Source organism: Grampus griseus (genome assembly GCF_964374135.1).
Source record: "Grampus griseus genome assembly, chromosome: 2".
NCBI classification, from domain to species: Eukaryota; Metazoa; Chordata; class Mammalia; order Artiodactyla; family Delphinidae; genus Grampus; species Grampus griseus.
This window is the reverse complement of record NC_139018.1, coordinates 50,634,077-50,656,252: the sequence shown is the minus strand read 5'-3', so window position 1 is coordinate 50,656,252 and position 22,176 is coordinate 50,634,077. Positions and strand designations below refer to the sequence as shown.

Here is a 22,176-nt window from a genome sequence, read left to right as displayed (position 1 = left end):
GGCACCATGAAGATCTGGACTTCGGAGCACGTCTTTGACCACCCATGGGAAACTGTTACAACAGCTGCAATGCAGAAATACCCAAACCCTATGAATCCGAGTGTGTTTGGAGTCGATGCATTGGACAGACACATAGATCCCTCTGGAAAACTGCACAGCCATAGACTTCTCAGCACAGAGTGGGGACGGCCTTCCATTTTGAAATTTCTTATTGTTACAGCAAGAACAAAAACATATGTGCAAGAACATTCTGTAGTGGATCCCGTAGAGAAAACAATGGAAATTAAATCTACTAATATTTCATCTACAAATATGGTTTCAGTAGATGAGAGACATATACAAACTACTGCCTCAAGACCCAGAAAAAACTGTTTTGACTCAAGAAGCCATAATTACCATGAAAGAAGTCAGTCTCAGCAGTTAACCTCGAAGGACTGATGGCAAGTACGATACCGTCAAATGCTAATAAAGGCCGAGAAGCAAATGGAGTGGGTAATACATAAATTAAATGCTGAAATTGAGGGATTGACGGCTTCGGCAAGAGGGAGCATAAGGACACCAACAGCGGCAGCAGCATTTGTGAAGAAATGATAATGAAAGTTGATAAACAACACCCAGTTCCCCAGGTCTCTACAAGCTGACAGTATATTTATTTGTTATTTTAAAAAAATACAGGTCTTCCCTGGTGGCGCAGTGGTTGAGAATCTGCCTGCCAATGCAGGAGACACGGGTTCGAGCCCTAGTCCGGGAAGATTCCACATGCCACAGAGCAACTAAGCCTGGGCGCCACATACTACTTGATCCTGTGCCCTAGGGCCCGCGAGCCACAGCTACTGAGCCCACGCGCCACAACTACTGAAGCCTGTGCGCCTAGAGCCTGGTGCTCTGCAACAAGAGAAGCCACCGCAATGAGAAGCTGGTCAATACAACTAGAGAAAGCCCGCGCGCAGCAACGAAGACCCAATGCAACCAAAAATAAATAAATAAAATAAATTAATTTTTAAAAATAAATAAATAAATAAAAATACAACTATATTTTTGGTAGAATTTTGTTTTTTGATACGCTGAAGAAAGACTATTTGACTTGATCAAAGCCAAGAGGTGCAGTGTTTCTAAATAAAAGGGATCGGCTGAAATTAGTGTTGTCTGAAATGACTGCCTGATTTTGAGGATTCCAGTATTTATGTGAAAATTTAACAATTTTTGAAAAATACTTGAAAATTGATATTGGCTGATTAAATCTCCTTAAGGTAGAATTATAAAGCTTTTCACGCATTGGAACTCTACCTAGTTTTGGACCAACCCCAGAACCAAGCAGAGCCACCTCTTACATACCCACGACTACCCTGCTGCAATAAACTTGTAGAATTTGCATGAGGGAACTCACTTTTAAAGGAGAAACTGTATAGTTTTAAAAAGACATTGATTGTATAAAATAATTTGCTCTGCTATAAACCACCATTAAAAATCACAATGTTTTAATTTGGTACTTAACATTTTTGGAGTAAAAACTATCACAAAAGTAATAAATGACGCCAACAAAAATATACTTTATTGTGTTAAAGAGTACTGTATTGGTTTGCCAAAGTTTTGTAACTTAGTAAAGGTATTACCTTCCTTGGATTTGTACTTTATGACTTAGTATGCTGTATCGTGGGCTGGTCATGTTAACTGAAAAAGTCATTGCCAGAATTTTGCAGCACTCTAAACTTAAACAGAAGAAAGAACAGCTGTTCACATCTTTTAGCATTTCACATTTGCCTAACTTATAAATTGCCATGTGTCAAAATCATGGTTCCGTAATTGCTAAAGCATGATATGCCAGGTTATTTGAATCTAATTACTTTTTGAAGTTAATTACGACCACAAAACATCTTTTTTTACGTGAAGAGCTGTACATCATTTGAAATTACTCAAATGATGTCTTGCTCTGATGCATAAATTCCAGGGACTTAATGTCTTTAATAATACCGTGTCCCTGCAGGGGATGGGGGCCGTGGAGAAGAAAAAAGAATAATAGGGTGAAAAAAATCATTGACTTAAACTAACCAGTAGGTGAATTGCTTTGCAGCTTTTATTTATGGAAACCCTTGCTTTGGATGCCAGAGGGCAGCTGCAATCTGAAAACTAATCCAGTAAATGTATTTTGTTTTGTATTTTGTAGCAGGCAATTAATTATCCACCACTAAATAAATAAGAATATCTTTGATACTGGGAATTGTTGCATACAGAGTATTTTTGTTAAAAGGTGATGAGCTCTTGCCTTTATTTCACAGTACTTAAAGTGATAAACTTCTAGTCAGGTTTCCTATAAAAGAAACCAGTTAATATATGTACATAAACCACAAAAATAGTATAACAAACTATTTGAAAATTATTGTTTTTCGACCTAAAATATTGTTTAGCTTGAGACTTCTTAGGACGTTTGTAAAAGCAAGTTAAAGCCAATAAGATTTTTGATTTTTTTTGTAACCGGAGATGGTTTTTACAATTAAAATAACATTTCAACTAAACAAAACATTGCTAAATATTGATATTTAATAAGTTGCCTTGTATAATTTCTGAAAATTATATTTGTTCTGAAAAGTGTAAGAATACCCTAATGATAAAGATTTCTAAACAAAATTTTATCCTGTTTGATTTTTTTACTCTGATCTAATGACAAAATTCTATAAATTTTCATTTTCCAATGTAGTTACTTTTAGTTAAGTAGCTAGTAGTTAATGGCTTTTACCTGTTAAAATATAAATAACATAGCAAGCATCTGAGAGGACTAAACTGGAATAAAGTGTTCATGGGTTAGAATTAGACTCGGACTATGGAGTATATTATCCTATTTAATATTAAAGATGGATCTTATATGAATTAAGAAAAACCTTCCTGTTAATATAAGCTTCCTTTTAACTAAAAATAAATAAATAAAATGCAGAGTTGAGCTCCAGGGAATCCCAAAGATCAGGAACTAAGAGGGAACTGAAAACCATAGAGACTCCTCTGGGGAGATTTGTCCATCTAGGTAATAGGACCTGGATTCTGAGGGGAAAAGAGACAAGGCTTTGGGTAACTGTATTTAATTAAATTGTGGAGTGGAAATCCATGAAGATTTTTGGGAAGAATTAAGCACAACATATGAGACTTAAGTTCCAGTACTATTTGTTCGAACAATGACTATCTATGAGGTCACAGGCAAATCCCTTTACTCTTTTCAGCTTCCATTCCCCTCTTATAAAATGAGAGAACTGAATTAGAATACCTGTAAATTATGTTTCAGCTCAACATTTTAGGATTCTGTGATGAGAGACACCTTTGAAAATTTAATTTGGCAACAGTGTGAATGGTGGATTATTGTATTAGCCTCGTAACTGGTATTGCTGCCTCTAGGCTTGCTTTAACTGCAAATTAATCCCTTCACTGACCACAGTAGCCTTTCTTAAACAGGTCTAAATTTTATTCCCTGCTTGAACATTTTCAATCGTGTTCCAGAATTTTCAGGATAATGTTAAAAAGCCTTAGTTTAGCAAAAAAAATTGTTTTCATCATCTGGCTGCTTTATACTCATCTAATGTTCTCATCTAACATTTCTCCCTTTATAGTATAATTATTGGTTTATTTGTCTCTTCTAAACAATGTAAACTCATCTTTGCCTTTTTTTTTTTTTTGAACAAGAAGTTTATTTAAACCACAAGACTCTTGACTTGAAGGGAAAACTGTCCAGGATTCATTTCTTTTAGAGTAATTTAAAGACAAGTAATTTATAATGTAACAGCTACATACAAAAAAGTTATAAAATTGTCCTTGGTTTTACAATGATAAATGAAAAGCATTAAAATTCTCCCATCGAACAAGGTATGCAAGGATTTTTATGTTGTTCTTTTTTTGTTAAACAGTGAGAGCAAAATAACTTACTGAAATATAAAGGCAAGAACTGAATGAGCATGCCACTAATGGAGAAAAGGGGGTATTTTCATAGAACCAGTATTTTTCCCCAACCCATCTCCATTAGATGTCGGTCAAAACATACCATTGGCGGGCTTCGCGGGCTTCCCTGGTGGCGCAATGGTTGAGAGTCCGCCTGCCGATGCAGGGGACACGGGTTCATGCCCCAGTCCGGGAAGATCCCACATGCCGCGGAGCGGCTGGGCCCGTGAGCCATGGCCGCTGAGCCTGCGCGTCCGGAGCCTGTGCTCCGCAACGGGAGAGGCCACAACAGTGAGAAGCCCGCGTACCGCAAAAAGAAAACAAAAACAAAACATACCATTGGCCATTTACTTAAAAAAAAAATGCACTATGCTTGTGCACGTACACCAGTTACTTTATGTACAATAAAGGAAGGGGGAAGGGGAAAATGAAAGAATAGAGAAAACTATACTGTAGTAGTCAGGATGTGGTGGAACCAAATTGAGGTTTTCTAATTGAGAATGTCTTCTTGGTCTGGAGGAACAGAATTCTGGAGTAAAGTAGCAGGTTCCCTTTTTAGTAGACACCTCCTGTCTGCTGCTGGAACACACCAATTGTATCTTCAGCCTCTATTTCCAACTGTGCAGGTGTGTCTGTTTCATTGATTGGCTGCCCATCAAATTGGAATCTGATCTGCCTCATTGACATACCCTGTCGTTCACAATAGGCTTTCAATAGTTTACTAAGTGGTGTATGACTCTTAATCTTAAACTGCACCACAGAACAGTCCTGCCCCACCACCTTCAAATTAATATGATCATTGTTCTCAGTCTTGACTCCTTCCTTGGGCTTTTCATCAGCCATGGCGAGCGCCAGATTCTCCTCAGCTGCCGCTTCACTAAAGAGGTGTCAGGTCCGCATCAAAAGAGCACACAAGCAGCACCAGGAGTGGCAGAAGGAGGCGGTAGCGGTGGAGGAGGGAGAGCACCTTTGCCTTTTAAACATCTAGCACAGGTGCTGGCATACAGCAAGAACACCATAAATATTAAATGAATGAATAAGTGTACTGAAGTAAGAAGACCTGGTGGGTTTAGAAATAATTCTGACAATTGGCAGATGCCTTAAAGGTATGTGAGAATGTTTATTCCTTACCAACAATGAGTATAAATGTTTGTTTTAACAGTATAAATTTTTGTTTTAAATGTTTGTTTAACTTATAGATCTTTGCAGATCTATAAGTAAATATGTTATCTCTTTTTAATATAGTATTCTCTGATTAATAATAAAGTATTTTTCTCTTTTTTAAAAAAAAGAAATAATTCTGGAGGGAAGTAATGCAGTTCTGAACTGACATGGCAATACTAAGAAGGGGCAGTTGGGTATTAATTAGGAAATCATAGTGGAAACACAACCTATAAAACATGATCAAAGAGTGTCAACAGGGAAAAGGGAAACCACACTCCATCTCAGATGGGACTTGAACCCACGATCCCTGACTTTAGGAGGGACCTCGAACCCACTGTCTTTTAATTGAAACCACTCACCTAGTATAGGACTTACTGAAGCTCAGGTTCTTTTGTCTCTTTGCAGAAAAGGCAAAGTGGCAGGTGAAGAGTGGGTTTATTAGCATACATAGGTCGCTTGTGAGAGATACAAACAGGCAGGCAAGGCAGCCCCAAGAACAAAGAGGGCTATATTTTTATAATCAAACAAAACGTGGGGAGGGGAGAAGACCACCTTCTTCCTCACTTTTTGGTAGATGTCAAGGTGATAGGGACAGAGTAAAGGAACAAAGTAGGTAATTAAATAGTTAATCCCACTAAGGGATTGTAAGTAGATAAAAAAGTATCAGAGACCCCTGTAAGTTAACGATTACTCAAGAAAGCAGGTTTGCTTAACCACAAAACCAAGCAGTCTTGCTTAGCAATAAAACCATGCAACAGGAGCATGAGACATGCCCCAAAACAATAAAACAATGGTGGTATGAGACCCACATCCTGTCCAGTGAGCTCAGTAAGTTATTGATTCCTAGGACATGCTCCTCTGGACACATTAAAAACAAAAATATATGGGCTTCCCTGGTGGCGCAGTGGCTGGGAGTCTGCCTGTGGGTGCAGGGGACGCGGGTTCGTGCCCCGGTCCGGGAAGATTCCACATGCCGCGGAGCGGCTGGGCCCGTGAGCCATGGCCGCTGAGCCTGCGCGTCCGGAGCATGTGCTCCGCAATGGGAGAGGCCACAACAGTGAGAGGCCCACGTACCACAAAAAAATAATAAAGAAAGAAAGAAAGGGTGACGTTATACTGAAACCTGAAATGATTTAACCATTTTTAGCATATGTTACTGCCTTTTTGCTTATTTCCATTGTGCCATGACAGTCCTGGCTTGACCATGTAGGGACAAGAAAAGTCCCCCAACCGACATGGAGGAGGAACTGATGATGAAAGTGTGACGCCCAACTTTTCCTTTGATTATAAAACCATAGCCCACTAAGTTCTCGGGGTGCAGCACCCTCTCTCCCTCCTGCTTATAAGCCTCACAAGCATCCTATTCTAATAAATCACTTAACTATCACTTTACCCCTCTCTGAATTCTTTCTTCCATGAGACAGAAAGAACTGGAGCTCCTCGGAGCCCCCTAGAGGTTTCAAAGGCTTACATCGTAAGTTCCTCCTTTGACCCTATATGGTCTAATTGGGATGGTCATGGAACTATTTAAGTAAAATATATATTAGCAAAATGGTGGTAATGTATACTAAAATACGGTCATTCATCTCAGGTTTTGGTATAATGTCCCCTTTCACCTAGTTTCTTTCCCCTTTCACCTATATTCCTGTCTTGGCTACATGCAGAAATGCAACCCTTTAAGGACCACTAACTCCCTGACTTTATGTGACAAGATTCAGACTCCATATCTACCGTCTTGTGTTTTAACTATCAGGGTTTGTGGCTTGAGTGTGCCTGGCACTTGGATGCATCTGGTCTTCCTTCAAGTTAAGAGTAGATTGTTGCTAGATAACTGGATTCTTTTCTTGAGTGGTCATTAGCTTACAAGAGTCTCCCAAACTCCGTTAAAATTTCCTTTCTGTCTTTAATCCCCTGGTGAGATTTCTAACCTAACTAATTATCCTACTCTAACCCTATCAAAAGCAGCACTATAAAGGTCTAATTCTTAGGTGTATATTTGTTAACTATATAGCTTTATTTAGTTTTTTTTTTAATTTAATTTATTTATTTATGTCTTTGTCGCTGTGCGCAGGCTTTCTCCAGTTGCGGCGAGCGGGGGCTACTCTTCGTTGCGGTGCGCAGGCTTCTCATTGTGATGGCTTCTCTTGTTGCAGAGCATGGGCTCTAGGTGTGTGGGCTTCAGTAGTTGTGGAGTGCAAGCTCTAGAGCACAGGTTCAGTATTTGTGGCACACGGGCTCAGCAGCTCCTCAGCATGTGGGATCTTCCCTGACCAGGGTTCGAACCCCGTGTCCCCTGCATGGTCAGGCGGATTCTAAACCACTGCACCACCAGGGAAGCCCCAGCTTTATTTAGTTTAGATGAAATCTACCATTAAAAAAACCAGCTCCAAGATCTGGTCCCAACGTGCTAGGGCAGACAAGTCTACACTGTCCATAGATTGTGACCTCTCTCTTTAAGAACATGATGACATTTGATTTTACTAGCTTGAACCGAGCTGAGCTACAAACCTGAGTAAAGTTTACTGTGGGCACAAATTCAGGAAGTCAGACATATTCAATTATCTGTTGAATGCCTGGTATGCACAGAAACCTGGAGAAACAAAATAAATGAAAAGTAATTTTAGGGAATTCCCTGGAGATTCAGTGGTTAGGACTCAGGTGCTCTCACTGCCAGGGGCAGGGGTTTGATCCCTGGTCGGGGAACTCCCACAAGCCATGCAGCATGGCCAAAAAATAAATAAATAAAATAAAATTACAACAGTTTGTCCAACATTTAAAATGTTCCCAGCTCCCAACTTTTTCTACAGGTTCGGAGGTATATTTTAACATACTTGTTTACACAGGTGTTTTATTTTTTTCATCTATGTTATTACCCACTCGAACAAAAAATAGGTAATTCCTATAAAGTCCAATTTCTTTGAAAATTCTAGGGTGTCGTTTTAGTTTAATTCTTTTTCTCTCTAGCCATAAGATTAACTGTTGGTAAATGCTGAGTAGTGCTTTCATGCTCTACAAGCAAGAATACTAAATAGGAAAAAAAGTAATTTTTTATTACCTTATCACCACTTTTCATGAACCAACTTTGTTTTTCAGAAGATAATCAACGGATAACCCTCTAGGTTCAAACTGTTGTACACAGAGACGCTCATTCAAGAATAAATCATATTGTCACGGTTGAAAAGTATTTTTGGACGCCATTTCACACTTGTGAAAGTACATCTTAGACAAAATGGAATATTTAATACAAATCTGGGACCAGCGAGAGGCGAGCACGCAAAATTTAAGTGGGCGAGACTACTACGACCCTAAGTGTGAGCGCCTCCCTCGCCCCACCCAGGGCCTGGCCCTTCTTTAATAAATGGAATAAGGAGTCCGAAGGGTATGCATCTGGGGTCTGGACGGTCTTTCCAAGCCTTAGATGCAGTTAAGCCAGCCACTCCATCCAACCCACTAGCGGCTGCAAAGTGGGAATTTGTTCAACAGGAATGGCCAAGTCAAATACTGTCATATCAAGTTCCCTTCTGACGTAGCAGGTGTCGCCTCCGGAGCACCAAAAACAAAACAAAACACCAGCCCATCAGCGCCGGGAAATGTCGCGCCCCAACTGGCACTAGGCAACTCGCAAAGGGCCGAAAGTTTGTAGGCAAAAAGGCTTCCCCGGTAACAGAGGAGCTGATGCCTTTCCTTAGGAAACTCAAGGACCCCACGTGTGCGCGCAGCGCATTAACGGTCAACAGCGGAAACTAGGACTCGGCCCCAAACTATAAGAGCTGCGTCCGTCAGCGCGCGCTCCCGGGAAAGGACGTGGCGCCCCCGCCGATCGCCGGTTTCGGGAGACGCGCGCCGCGTCCTCAGGTGGTAGGTGTCCGCCCGCCGCGGGCCGCAGCCACAGTGCGGACTTGACCCTGCAAGGGAGAGGGGACGCCGCCCGTTCCCGCAGGACTCGTGGAGCCGCTGTACAAAGAAACCGGAGACGTCGGCACCACGAGCAGGCAGGCAGATCCCCGAACAGCCGCGCGCTCTAGGACCCCGGCGGCGGCGCGGCGCGGCGCGGCCGGAAGGGGGAAGTTTCAAAGCCGAGAGGTGGCAGCTGGTTGCTGGAGCTACGGCGAGATGAAGTTGCACTGCGAGGTGGAGGTGATCAGTCGGCACTTGCCGGCCTTGGGACTGAGGAACAGGGGCAAGGGCGTCCGCGCGGTGTTGAGCCTCTGTCAGCAGGCGCCCAGGACTGAGCCGCGGCCCCGAGCGGGGGGCGAGCGGGGCGGCCGGCACCACGCCTGCCTGTTCATTTCCACTCTGAAGGACAAGCTCGGGACCCGCTATGAGGTGCGTGAAGCAGGCAGGTCAGGGGTGGCAGCCGGGCGCTCTTGCCCTAAGCGCCCGACTGTTCCCGAGGCTGGACTCCGTCTTAGGGGTTCCTGAGCGCCCGGCCCCCGAACCCCATGACCACCCGGACCCCGGCGTCTCCCTACGGACCCCGAGGAGGAACGATTTTGAGAGTGCACGTCTTATTTTTCTTGCCCATTTCTGCGACTTTGTATTGACAGCCTTGCTGTTTAGTTGCAGATAGCAGCCCCGCCCCTTTAAAGCCTTGGAAATTTCGGCCTGCCGGATTAAACTATAAACGAAGCATCAGTCCAGTTTGGGGGAACTGTAAAGTGACTACTCTTTGGTTCAGTAGATTGTGTTTCTCCACAGGCTTTTCGCTAGTTTTGTCTGTTTGTTGGTTTGTTTTGTTTGTTTTAAGGCTTTGTAGGGTGTTTCTAAGGTCATTAGGCCAGATTAGTACAGTAGTAAAGCAGTAATGCTTGGGTTGCATCTTGATATTTTTATTAAAGTTATTGGTTACTGCATCTCTCTCTCTTTTATTTCTCCTCAAATGTTTGATTTCCTAAGTCTTGATTGGTTAGGTCCAAGACTTTTTCGTATCTACCTAGCAGTAGTAAACCCTCCAGAAGAAGTTGGAAGTTCAAGTAGAATTTTTTGAAATAGAATTTTTAAAGTGCAAGTTTTATAAAATCCTTTTACGTTGATTACCAAGCACGTTATTTTGTGAAAATGACTGGAATACCTTTGTGCCTGCTATAATAAAATTGAGGGGACAATTCATCACCCACCATTGCATCTGACTCTTGACTGGACTTTATACAATTTCTGAGATTATTTCCCTTACAGTGTTTTACTCCTCAGTGAATACTCATAGTTGAGGAAAGGAGTTATTGCTGTTTCATTCAGAGCCACGTAAATGTTTGATGTGAGTAGTTGAAAGTCTAAATAATTCCCCCCTTTCCATGGAATCAATTCGTATAATTTTTCGAATTAAAAGGGCTTTAGAAATCACCCAAATTTTAAAAGTTAGAAAACTGTTAGGTGATAAAAGCAAACTCATAACCAGAATTGGGTCTCCCTTTTCTCCCTGTTGTCTTCCCTAAAACCTATCTTTTCATGCCCAGCTTAGGTACTGCCTATTTTCAGAGTCTGTTATGATCTCTCCTTTAAAACGTTTATTGCACTAATAGTCAGTAGCTGACCTAACCAAAATTTTATTGTAAACTGCTAGTTGAAGACTTACTGTGTGCAGGGTGCAGTGCTAGATACTGTGGGAAATAAACCTGATTTAGTCACTGTTTTTCCAAGACCAGAAAGGGAGAAACAGAAACCACCACTTATAAAGGTGGGCTATGATAAGTGCTGTAATAAAGGTAGAAGCAGAGTAGTATAATATCAAAAATGAGATCAATTCTGATTAAAGGTCTTGAGAAAGTTTTGTAGAAGAGGTGGTGCCACAGGGCTTGGGACATAGTAGGTGTCAAGTAAACATTTATTGGTTGAATTAAGGTGGTTTTGTCCTGGGCCTTGAAGAGTAGGTATTAGTGCTCAGTATGGAAGTATCTCGGGGCTCTTTCTTACAACCCTCTACCCTTCTGTCCTGACTTCAGCTGTCATCCATTTGACTGTGATTTCCAAATATGTTCTTTAGCTAGTGCTCTCCGTTAACTTCCAACTTGAGCCAGCTACCTACTGGAAATCTTCACTTGGATGTGTAGCAGTATTTCAAACTTAAAATATCCCCAGATTAATTTTCCTTGCCATCCCTAACCCTGCTTTTCCGACAGTCTTCTGCAACCCTTTAAGTAGTATTCTGCCCCATCCAGACACCTTAAAGCCTTTCCCTCCCCACATCCAATATATTATTGAATTCTTTCAATTCTACTTCCTAGGTAGCTTTCATATTTTCATACCTCCTTCCATCCCAGCTGTAATCTAAATCACCATTGTCCCTTGCCTCGCTAGTTTCTTAAAGGATCTTCCTACTTCTACCGTTGTCTTTTTCCATCCCATTCTCCCCGTCCCAAAGTTCATTCTTACACTGTAGTTAAAGGAAGCTTTTCCAAATGTAGACCTAATCATGTTCCTATCTTAAAGTCAGTCAGTGGATATCACTGTTCCTAGGATAAAATCCAAAATTCTTAATATGGTTTACAAAATCTTTCACCATCTAATCTCTGTTTACCTCTCTAGGCTCACCTGCCTCTTTTCACTGGATCTTTCAGGTGCACTGAACATCTTTCAGCTCCTCACAGCTACCAAGCTCTCTTACCTTGAAGGCTTTGAACACATTGTTCCATCTTCTTGGTATGCTACCTGCTGTGTCTTCCCCCAGTATCTTCAGTTGCCTAACATCTCTTAATCCTTCATTCTTACCTTTAAGGTCACTTTCACACCCCTTCGCTAATAAGGTCTTACAGCAGCCTGTACTTCCCTTCTTTTAATATTTGTTATGCTTGTAATTACTTGTTTAGTAACTGTCTCTTATGAGATCGCCAACTTGATTAGTGTAATTACCATGCTGGTCTTACTTACCACTGTTGTCCCAAGCCCCCTGTCATAGTACCTGGTACATAGTGGCTTCTCAATAAATAGTTGCTGCATTGAAGTCTGAAGCAGAAGCAACATTAGTCATTAAAAATTTTTGAGCAGCTGTTATGTGTCAGTCACTTTTCTGGCTCCAGGGAAATAAAGGTGAACAAAGGAGACAAGATTCCTGCTTTCACTGAGTTTATATCTTGTGGGAGGCATGCCCACCCCAGACTAATGGGCTGAAGTTAAGAAGGCAAGTAGCTGCTATTGGCAATGGGAGAAAAGAAACATTCTCCTCAAACACAGGGGTTTCTGTTTTCGAAGAAGAAAGAGTTACTGGACAGGTAGAACAATTATGTCTTTTTTTGTGGCTGCATCGGGTCTTCGTTGCAGTGTGCAGGCTTCTCATTGCGGTGGCTTCTCTTGTTGCGGAGCACGGGCTTTAGGTACATGGGCTTCAGTAGCTGTGGCTCGCGGGCTCTAGAGCGCAGGCTCAGTAGTTGTGGCGCACGGGCTTAGTTGCTCTACGGCATGTGGGATCTTCCAGGACCAGGGCTCAAACCCGTGTCCCCTGCATTGGCAGGCGGATTCTTAACCACTGCACCACCAAGGAAGGCCCAGAACAATTATATCTTACCAGATGCTAGATAAGGAGTGTAAATACCCCAAAAACCACCCAAACAAAAACCTTTAAATCTTAAAACCACAGAACACCCAGACTTAAGAACTAAAGGCCAAACCAAACCTGGCAAAGTGACTGGCACATTCCAGTTGTAATAAATATTGAATAACAGTACCTGGTTTTGTCCTTTTTTCCCATTGGTTTTAAGCAGCTAAAGGAGAACATTGAGCAGTTCTTCACCAAATTTGTGGATGAGGGGAAAGCCACTGTTCGGTTAAAGGAGCCTCCCGTGGATATCTGTCTAAGTAAGGTATGGTATTAAAAACGTTAATGCTTAGATTGGTTGACTGTAAAGAGAATAGAGGCTCTTTTAGGATCCTGATACCCACATAGCTGAACAGAGACAGTCACTTGCTGGTATGTTTGAAGAAGTGATGGTAGTTTCCCTGGCATGCATGTATGGCCTCTAAAACGGCAGAGTCAGTCTCAGAAAAGTTGCCCAGGATGGGAAGGAAAACTGGGTTTGCTTCTGTGCCCAAGATGGCCTCAGGGTGTTCTTAGACAGAACTCTATAAGGCAGGTGGCACAGGTCTACGTTTTGCCAGCTGAATCACAGGTGATGAATCTAAATTTGGTGTTAAAAAAAAAGAATGAAATACAATTAGAAACACTTCAGGGGGTATTTTACTTACTATAATCACTTTTTAAAATACATAAACCATTAGAATAAAAAACTGTTTTCTTCTTTGCCTTACCTCACTTTTTCCTTTTCCCCCTTCCCAGAGGGTAGGAGCAGTGATCTGTTCAACCTTGCGGTATCCTTAACCCCAAGGCACGTGCTTTGTAAACATTAAAAGTTTAATAACTGTTTAAGGTATTTGTATTGAATGGAGGTGTTTTGTCCTACCTCCTCCTGTTCTTGTGGTTTTTCATTTTCTCTTATATTCAGCCTATCTTTCCACTAACTCCTTCTACCTAAAAACAAGCTGAGAGGTCTTACCAATTTAAAAAGTAGAATAGACAAATTTCTGGAAAATCAAGGCTAAATCTATTGGCTCCACTTTCTTGCTATCTCTTTTGACCTCTGCTTTCACTGGTTACTCACAAAACACTGCCTCAGAGATCAGTGATCTCCCTCCCATTTGCCAAATCACATTGCCGTTATTTCTTATCCTTTTTGAGCTCTGTAGAACTTGACACTGATGACCACTCTGGACCTACTGGCTGGACTACTTCACCCAGGTCACCAGACTTTCCTCACTCCACTTGACTGTGTATACTGCTGCCAAAATAGCTCTTGTCCTGTAATTCTCAACTCAAAATTCTTCAGTGATTTCCCACAGCCTGATCATTCTATCCTCCTTACCTTGGCATCAAGCTCATCTGTAATCTATCCCCGTACTATATTTCTTCTCTTTTACAGCTCTACAAAGCTCCTACATTCCAACCAAATAGGATCATATACTTAGTTTCCCAAACTTGCTGAAAGTTCACTAGTCCTTCACATATAAACTTTATGAAACTTCTAAAGTGTCCTGCAAGTATTAGTTATTTTTATTGATGACTTAGTTCACATACCACTTTACTAGTGATTTCTATGTCCAGCTGGAAGCAGTCTCTTGCTTTTGATGTTTTCTAGTACTTTTGGCATTGAGTGCTATTTGGCCTTGCTTTTTTTTTTTTTTTTTTTTTTTTTTTTTTTTTTTTTTTTTTGCGGTACGCGGGCCTCTCACCGTTGTGGCCTCTCCCGCTGTGGAGCACAGGCTCCGGATGCACAGGCCCAGCGGCCATGGCTCACAGTCCCAGCCGCTCCACGGCATGCGGGATCCTCTTGGACCGGGGCACGAACCCGCGTCCCCTGCATCGGCAGGCGGACCCCCAACCACTGCGCCACCAGGGAAGCCCTGGCCTTGCTTTTGACAGGGCCGTTGCTTTTCACAATTCCTAGTGTTTGTGAATAACCCCCCCTAGGTGTTTTGCAGTGCACCGCACTACCTTATTCTATCTCAGAGGCACTGGAGATTTGGGTCAGTTCATCTTTTCTTTTTTTTTTGACTTTGGTTACTAAGTTTAAGTAACTTTTTTTGTGTGTTTTTTTTGGATTATAGTCGTTGGGTCAGTTCATCTTAAACCCAAATCTTAAGTGGAATCTTTTCATGCTTTCCTGTTTTATTTTATACTCTTATGGCTCCCCCTGTGAACAGTTTTATTTAGCGTATATCTCTCAATATAATTTTTTCAAAAACGTTTAAAGTTTTTTGTATCTGTATTGAAATTTAGTGAAAATAGAATACTAAAAAAATTTGTACAGCCATTTTCAATAAATGATTGCATGATTTGCATATATAACTTTACAGACTTTGTTTAGGATAGATTAGCATGGATGCATTATCTAAAATGGAATTTATAATTGTACAACTTATTTTTATGTATTCAGGCCAATTCCAGCAGTCTAAAGGGTTTCCTTTCAGCTGTGAGACTGGCTCACAGAGGCTGTGATGTTGAGGCACCACTTTTAACCTTCACACCAGTGAAGACTTCAGAATTTGAAAAATTTAAAACTAAGATGGTTATCACATCCAAAAAGGACTATCCTCTAAGCAAGAACTTCCCCTATTCTCTGGAACATCTTCAGACTTCTTATTGTGGGCTTGCCCGGGTTGATATACGTATGCTTTCCTTAAAAAACCTTAGAAAATTAGACTTGAGTCACAACCATATAAAAAAGCTTCCAGCTACAATTGGAGACCTCATCCACCTTCAAGAACTTAACCTGAATGATAATCACTTGGAGTCATTTAGTGTAGCCTTGTGTCAGTCTACACTCCAGAAGTCACTTCGGAGTTTGGATCTCAGCAAGAACAAAATTAAGGCACTCCCTGTGCAGTTTTGCCAGCTCCAAGAGCTTACAGATTTAAAACTTGATGATAATGAATTGATTCGACTTCCTTTCAAGATGGGACAACTGACAAACCTGCGTTTTTTGTCAGCGGCTCGAAATAAGCTTCCGTTTTTGCCTAGTGAATTTAAAAATTTATCTCTTGAGTACTTGGATCTTTTTGGAAATATTTTTGAACAACCAGAAGTCCTTCCAGTTATAAAGCTGCAAATGCCATTAACTTTATTGGAATCTTCTGCGCGAACCGTACTATATAATAGGTAAGCCTTTAATAGCATCCTGGTATTCTCATCATCCTTAGAGTAACAAAGTCTTTAACATAGCTTATGACGCTGTGCACAATGACGCTTTGCTCCAGTGGCCGTCTTGCTGTTCCTTACCTCTGCTTAGAATGCTTTTCCTCCAGAAAGTCTCATAGCTTACTTTCTCACTTCAGTTCTCTGCACAAGTGGCACCCCAGAAAGGTCTTTCCTGACTACTCTATCTAAAGTGTTATCCCCCACCCCCTTACATTGCTTGATTTTTTTGTCATAGGATTTATTACCTGGAATGATACATATTTTTTAACATTTGTTCGTTTTCTGTCAGATATTCTCACTAGAATGTAAGATCCATGAGGGCATGGACTTTGCCTTATTCTCCACTATTTCCCTTGGGTCTAAAATGTGATATCTATCCCCCATACCTGCAATATGTTAGGGAATGAATGAATGAAGAATGAGTGAGTGAGTGAATAAATCAATGAATGACATTGTTTCTCAGAGTCTGGTTCCCTGACCAGCAGCATCAGCATCACCTAGGAATTTGTTAGAGGTGCAAGTTCTTGAGCTTCACCTCACACTGGCTGAATCAGAAATTCTGAGGGTGGGGTCCGGCTCTCTGTGTTTTAACAAGTCCTCCAGGTATCTCTGATACAGTCTAAAAGTTTGAGAACTCCAATCTGACATAGTGGTAAAGTGTGGTCTTTGGAGTCAGACTTAGGTGTGATTTCCGGCTTCACCCCTTAGTGTGGCTTTAGCAAGTTATTTAACCTCTTTGATTGAATCTCATCTGTGGAGCAGGAACAATAATACCCACTTTACAGAGTTGTGAAGATAAATGATCTAATGTAATGGCAAAGCATTTGGCATATAGGAGGACTCAGTAGCTCCTGGTTCTCTTCCCTTGTCTTTGAACACTAACTACAGTTGGTCATGAGACACCAAACTCCAGTTATTCATTTTATTCAGGCTTTCATATAGGAGTGGAAGCTAAGATGTGAACCAAATTACTATTGAGTGCTTATAAAATGGTAGGAACACCATATTTTGAAGAAGAGATTCTTAACTTTTTTTTAGTGGGGAGAGACTCTTAAAAAAAGAAAAATGACAGAAGTTATGGGCCTAGAAAAATGCACACATGAATAAACACAGACTTTTGCGTACAACTTTATAATGCTCATAGACCCCACTGAAACCCAAGCCAGTCTTTCCTCTTCACCATCCCTAGCTTAAGAGCTCTTATCCTAAAGCAGTGGTTCTCAAATTTTACTTCACATTTAGAATCACCTGAGGAGCTTCAAAAAATTCTGATGGTTAGTCCCCACCCCAGACTTATTAAATCAGAATGTTTGGGAGGGGACTTCCCTGGTGGCGCAGTGGTTAAGAATCCGCCTGCCAATGCAGGGGACATGGGTTAGATCCCTGCTCCGGGAAGGTCCCACATGCTGTGGAGCAACTAAGCCTGTGTACCACAACTACTGAGCCTGCACTCTAGAGCCCGGGAGCCACAACTACTGAGCCCGTGTGCTGCAACTACTGAAGCCCGGGCACCCTAGAGCCTGTGCTCTGCAACAAGAGAAGCCCGCGCACCGCCATGAAGAGTAGCCCCCGCTCACCACAACTAGAGAAAGCCCATGTGCAGCAACGAAGACCCAACTCAACCAAAAATAAATAAATAAAATATAAATAAATTTGAAAAAGAAAAAAAAGAATGGGAGTAGGACCCAGTATTTTTCTAACTCCCCAGGTATTCTAATGCATGGCCAGCTAGGATTAAGAACCGCAGCTTGCTTCTCAAACTTTAAGTGCATTCACATCACCTGGGAGTCTTGTTTAGCAGATTCTGTTTTAGAGGTCTGTAGTAGAGATCTGCTTTTTTTTTGAAATTTATTTTTATTTTTAACATCTTTATTGGAGTATAATTGCTTTACAGTGGTGTGTTAGTTTCTGCTTTATAACAAAGTGAATCAGTTATACATATGTTCCCATATCTCTTCCCTCTTGCCATATCTCTTCCCTCTTCCCTATCTTCCCTCCCACCCTCCCATCCCACCCCTCTAGGTGGTCACAAAGCACCAAGCTGATCTCCCTGTGCTATGCGGCTGCTTCCCACTAGCTATCTGTTTTACATTTGGTAGTGTATATATGTCCATGCCACTCTCTCACTTCGTCCCAACTTACCCTTCCCCCTCCCCATATCCTCAAGTCCATGCTCTAGTAGGTCTGTGTCTTTATTCCCGTCTTGCCCCTAGGTTCTTCATGACATTTTTTTTCTTAGATTCCATATATACGTGTTAGCATGCGGTATTTGTTTTTCTCCTTCTGACTGACTCCACTCTGTATGACAGACTCTAGGTCTATCCACCTCACTACAAATAACTCAATTTCGTTTCTTTTTATGGCTGAATAATATTCCATTGTATATGTGCCACATCTTCTTTATCCATTCATCTGTCGGTGGACACTTAGGTTGCTTCCATGTCCTGGCTATTGTAAATAGAGCTGCAGTGAACATTTTGGTACATGACTCTTTTTGAATTATGGTTTTCTCAGGGTATATGCCCAGTAGTGGGATTGCTGGGTCATATGGTAGTTCTATTTGTAGTTTTTTAAGGAACCTCCATACTGTTCTCCATAGTGGCTGTATCAGTTTACATTCCCACCAGCAGTGCAAGAGGGTTCCCTTTTCTCCACACCCTCTCCAGCATTTATTGTTTCTAGATTTTTTGATGATGGCCATTCTGACTGGTGTGAGATGATATCTCATTGTAGTTTTGATTTGCATTTCTCTAATGATTAATGATGTTGAGCATTCTTTCATGTGTTTGTTGGCAATCTGTATATCTTCTTTGGAGAAATGTCTATTTAGGTCTTCTGCCCATTTTTGGATTGCCTACATTCCAGGCGAGGCTGCTAGTCCATGAACTACACTTTGAATACAAAGGCTCTAAAAGTAACTAAGGGCTCATTGTTTTAAGGCAGTGATCCTCAGAAGTTGAGAGTGCATCACAATCATGCTTATTGTAACAGTACTTACTAAAGCAGATTGCTGGTCCCCACCCTCAGAGATTCTTACTCAGTAAATTTGGAGTGGGGATGAAACTGCATCTATAACAAGTTCCAAGGGAATGTTGATGCTGCTGCTCGGGGGACCACACTTTGAGAAACACTGGTTTAAGGCATTGACTCTTAACTAGGTTTTGAGAATTACCTATTAAATGACAATACATGTAAGTACCTAGAACAGTGTCTTGTTCATAATAGGTCCCAATAAATACTTACTGGATGTATAAATACAAGTAATTTGCTTCTCTGGCAATTAAAAACCAATGTTGTTATCATTAGTTGTGGAGGAGTTCCTAAATAATATAGATGAGAAATATATATCTAGATTTTCTGGTAATCTAGGTCCTAGATTCTACCTCAGACCAACTAGTTCAGAATCTCCAGAGATGGAACCCTATTGTATGTCATGTATTTTTTTAAATCTCCAGAAGTGATACTGATGATTCAGGTTAAGACCACTGATTTGTGAGAAACATGTGTCTTTTGGAAATGTACTTCTCCCGAGTTTCTTGTTCTGTGTTTTCTCTGAGACTTACATATGAAAAAAATATATATATTGTACTTATTCAAATTTGAAAATTACGTCCAAGTGAGAAATACTATAAATGGTTACTGATGATTTGAAAAGATCATAACAGATTGGCTGACTCTGATCTTTACTAAAGTATAATTTTGCATGTTTTGAGCTCCCTTGTTTTAAAAAGAATATAGATCCAAAGCCATGAGAACAGCATCTGTTATCTAGCTATTGATAAATTGTCCTAACTGGGACTTCCCTGGAGGCACAGTGGTTAAGAATCCGCCTGCTAATGCAGGGGACACGGGTTCAATCCCTGGTCTGGGAAGATCCCACGTGCCGCGGAGCAGCTGAAGCCGTGCGCCACAACTACTGAGCCTGCACTCTAGAGCCTGCGAGCCACAGCTACTGAAGCCTGCACACCTAGAGCCCACACACCAAGAGAAGCCACCGCAATGAGAAGGCCGCGCATTGCAACAAAGAGTAGCCCCCACTCATCTCAACTAGAGAAAGCCCTCGTGCAGCAACAAAGACCCAATGCAGCCAAAAATAACTAAATTTATTTTTAAAAAAATTGTCCTAACTACTGGTTATAAACATAAAGTTATAGTCTATTAGAAAAATATGTTGTAACTTAAATTATGTTGGATAGAAAGTACAGTTTTTAACTGTTTCCTGTTTCCTTAGACTATAACAAATAGCCTGGAATGTAAACATTGTTACTTACACAAGTAAGTAACTTGTGAAAAAAATTGTTACTTACACAAATAATAAATTCGTACATGTGAAAAAATTAAAAATTGCAAACAAGGCCAATACCAAATCCCTTAGGAAGAGTAGGCCACTATTTTTGATTTGATGTGTATCTTTTCAGACTTTTCTAATAGGGTTTTAAACTCCAGTTTAAATTATAATAGTAGGTTTTATTTATTTGTTGAAAAAGATCTGAACACCTATTATGTGCCAGCCTAGGTACTAGAGAAACAACAAAGAGAACACTGTGGGGGAGACGCAAAGTGATGGCGGTATGGTTGTGTTTAGGGTGGAGTAGCGAGCTGGGAGGTGGGCAGGCAACCTCAAGAAACTGTCTCTTAGTGTCTTGTAGATGAGGGTTTTGAGTTTGACTTGATTTGATTTTTTTTTTTGACTTACTTGGATTTTAATTGTATTGGGCGCCATTGAAATTTTAAGCAAATTTTAAGTGAATGAATTTAAGCAAGGTTAAATTGCTTACTTGGCTACTAAAGTAAAACTAATGTCCCAAACAACATGTGTTTTAAATTTGTTTCACACAGTTTAAAATTCCCTTTTGAACATTTGATGCCTATGAGAGTATATGGATTGATTGATTGATTTTTAAATTAATTTATTTTTGGCTGCGTTGGGTCTTCGTTGCAGTGCGCGGGCTTCTCATTGGGGTGGCTTCTCGTTGTGGAGCATGGGCTCTAGGCACGCGGGCTTCAGTAGTTGTGGCTCGCGGGCTCTAGAGCACAGACTCAGTAGTTGTGGCACACAGGCCTTAGTTGCTCGGCGGCATGTGGGATCTTCCCAGACCAGGGCTCGAACCCGTGTCCCCAGCATTGGCAGGCGGATTCTTAACCACTGTGCCACCAGGGAAGCCCCTATATGGATTTATTTAAATAAATGTTTCTTCACAGATAGAATGAGTAATTCTCTCATTATCATTTATAAGAATTGTATGACAGAGCCATACGTTTAAATTATGTTACACTGGTCATACAGTATAATTATATAAAGGACAGATGGCTCTTTCATTGTATTCAGTGGGTTATGCTAATTAAGTGGCAGTGCTAAAAGATACTTTATGGAGTGGTATAGATCCTCTTAGGTTTACAAAATATGTCATATGCTGTTACTTAGTATATTTTCCCCATTTGTACCAGTTAGGAAAATAAAACAATATATTGAGTTAATTAAGAGTAATTTTATTTTTCCATTGTTATAATTTCAGTGTCCAGTAATTCATGAAGTTTTGAAGTTTGAATCTAGTACATGAAGTTTTGAATCTAGTAACACATTAAAAACTATTTTTAAAATATTTTTTTCCAATAGGATTCCATATGGCTCTCATATCATTCCTTTCCATCTTTGCCAAGATTTGGATACTGCAAAAACGTGTGTTTGTGGAAGATTCTGTCTAAGTTGTTTTATTCAAGGAACTACTACCATGAACCTACACTCTGTTGCTCACACTGTGGTCTTAGTAGATAATATGGGTGGTACTGAAGCACCTGTTGTCTCTTACTTCTGTTCTCTAACCTGTTATGTAAATTCCTGTGATATGTTAATGTAATAAGTGATACCACAAAAAGAAATTTCATTTAGTTACAGGCCAATTTGGGACTCACTTATTGTTTACATGTCAAATTGGAGAAAGGGAAGCTTTTCTTGGGTTTTGTATACTTGCTTGAGGGGAAAAATGCGTTAGTGTAACATTTTCGATCATTTGGCTGTAATATCTTAATTTCATTAAAACCTAATTTTATTGTGGTGTTAACTTTTATCAGCTTATTGCACTTGTGTTATTTCAGCCTAGTGTTTCCAGAATGGGTTGTGGGGCTATTTTTTAATGTTAAAACAGATATTGATCCCAACCACTCTGGTCATAGAATTTTCTTATCAGTTTTCATCTTGTGTTTCAGTTAAAGAAATTGAATTTCTAGGACTTCCCTGGTGGTCCAGTGGCTAAGACTCTGCTCCCAGTGCAGGGGGCCCAGGTTCAATCCCGGGTCAGGGAACTAGATCCCATATGCCACAACTAAGACCCAGTGCAGCCAAATAAATATCAAAAAAAAAAAATTGAGTTTCTGTATGCAGAAAATATACTTTGCACTAATATAGTCTAAAC

General features: G+C 40.7%; 2 protein-coding genes and 1 pseudogene across 4 annotated transcripts; 2 read left to right on the top strand and 1 right to left on the bottom strand.

The window, feature by feature from the left end:
• On the top strand, window positions 1–591 carry LOC309819400 (PRELI domain containing protein 3B-like; annotated as a pseudogene). The gene has a single exon. The product of its transcript is annotated as a PRELI domain containing protein 3B-like (transcript).
• Window positions 592–4,313: 3,722 nt separating this feature from the next.
• On the bottom strand, window positions 4,314–4,853 carry LOC309818787 (small ubiquitin-related modifier 2-like). The gene has a single exon (XM_082648719.1). It carries the CDS (start codon window positions 4,759–4,761, stop codon window positions 4,474–4,476), a length of 288 nt encoding a protein of 95 aa, XP_082504845.1. The 5' UTR covers window positions 4,762–4,853; the 3' UTR covers window positions 4,314–4,473.
• Window positions 4,854–9,173: 4,320 nt separating this feature from the next.
• On the top strand, window positions 9,174–21,774 carry LRR1 (leucine rich repeat protein 1). 2 transcript variants are annotated; one of them, XM_082648970.1, is made up of 4 exons: window positions 9,174–9,408; window positions 12,777–12,875; window positions 15,003–15,724; window positions 21,381–21,774. In XM_082648970.1, exons 1-4 carry the CDS (start codon window positions 9,196–9,198, stop codon window positions 21,619–21,621), a joined length of 1,275 nt encoding a protein of 424 aa, XP_082505096.1. In that variant the 5' UTR covers window positions 9,174–9,195; the 3' UTR covers window positions 21,622–21,774. The 2 variants fall into 2 exon arrangements, with proteins under 2 accessions (XP_082505096.1, XP_082505097.1); XM_082648971.1 differs by lacking the exon at window positions 15,003–15,724.
• Window positions 21,775–22,176: the final 402 nt, after the last annotated feature.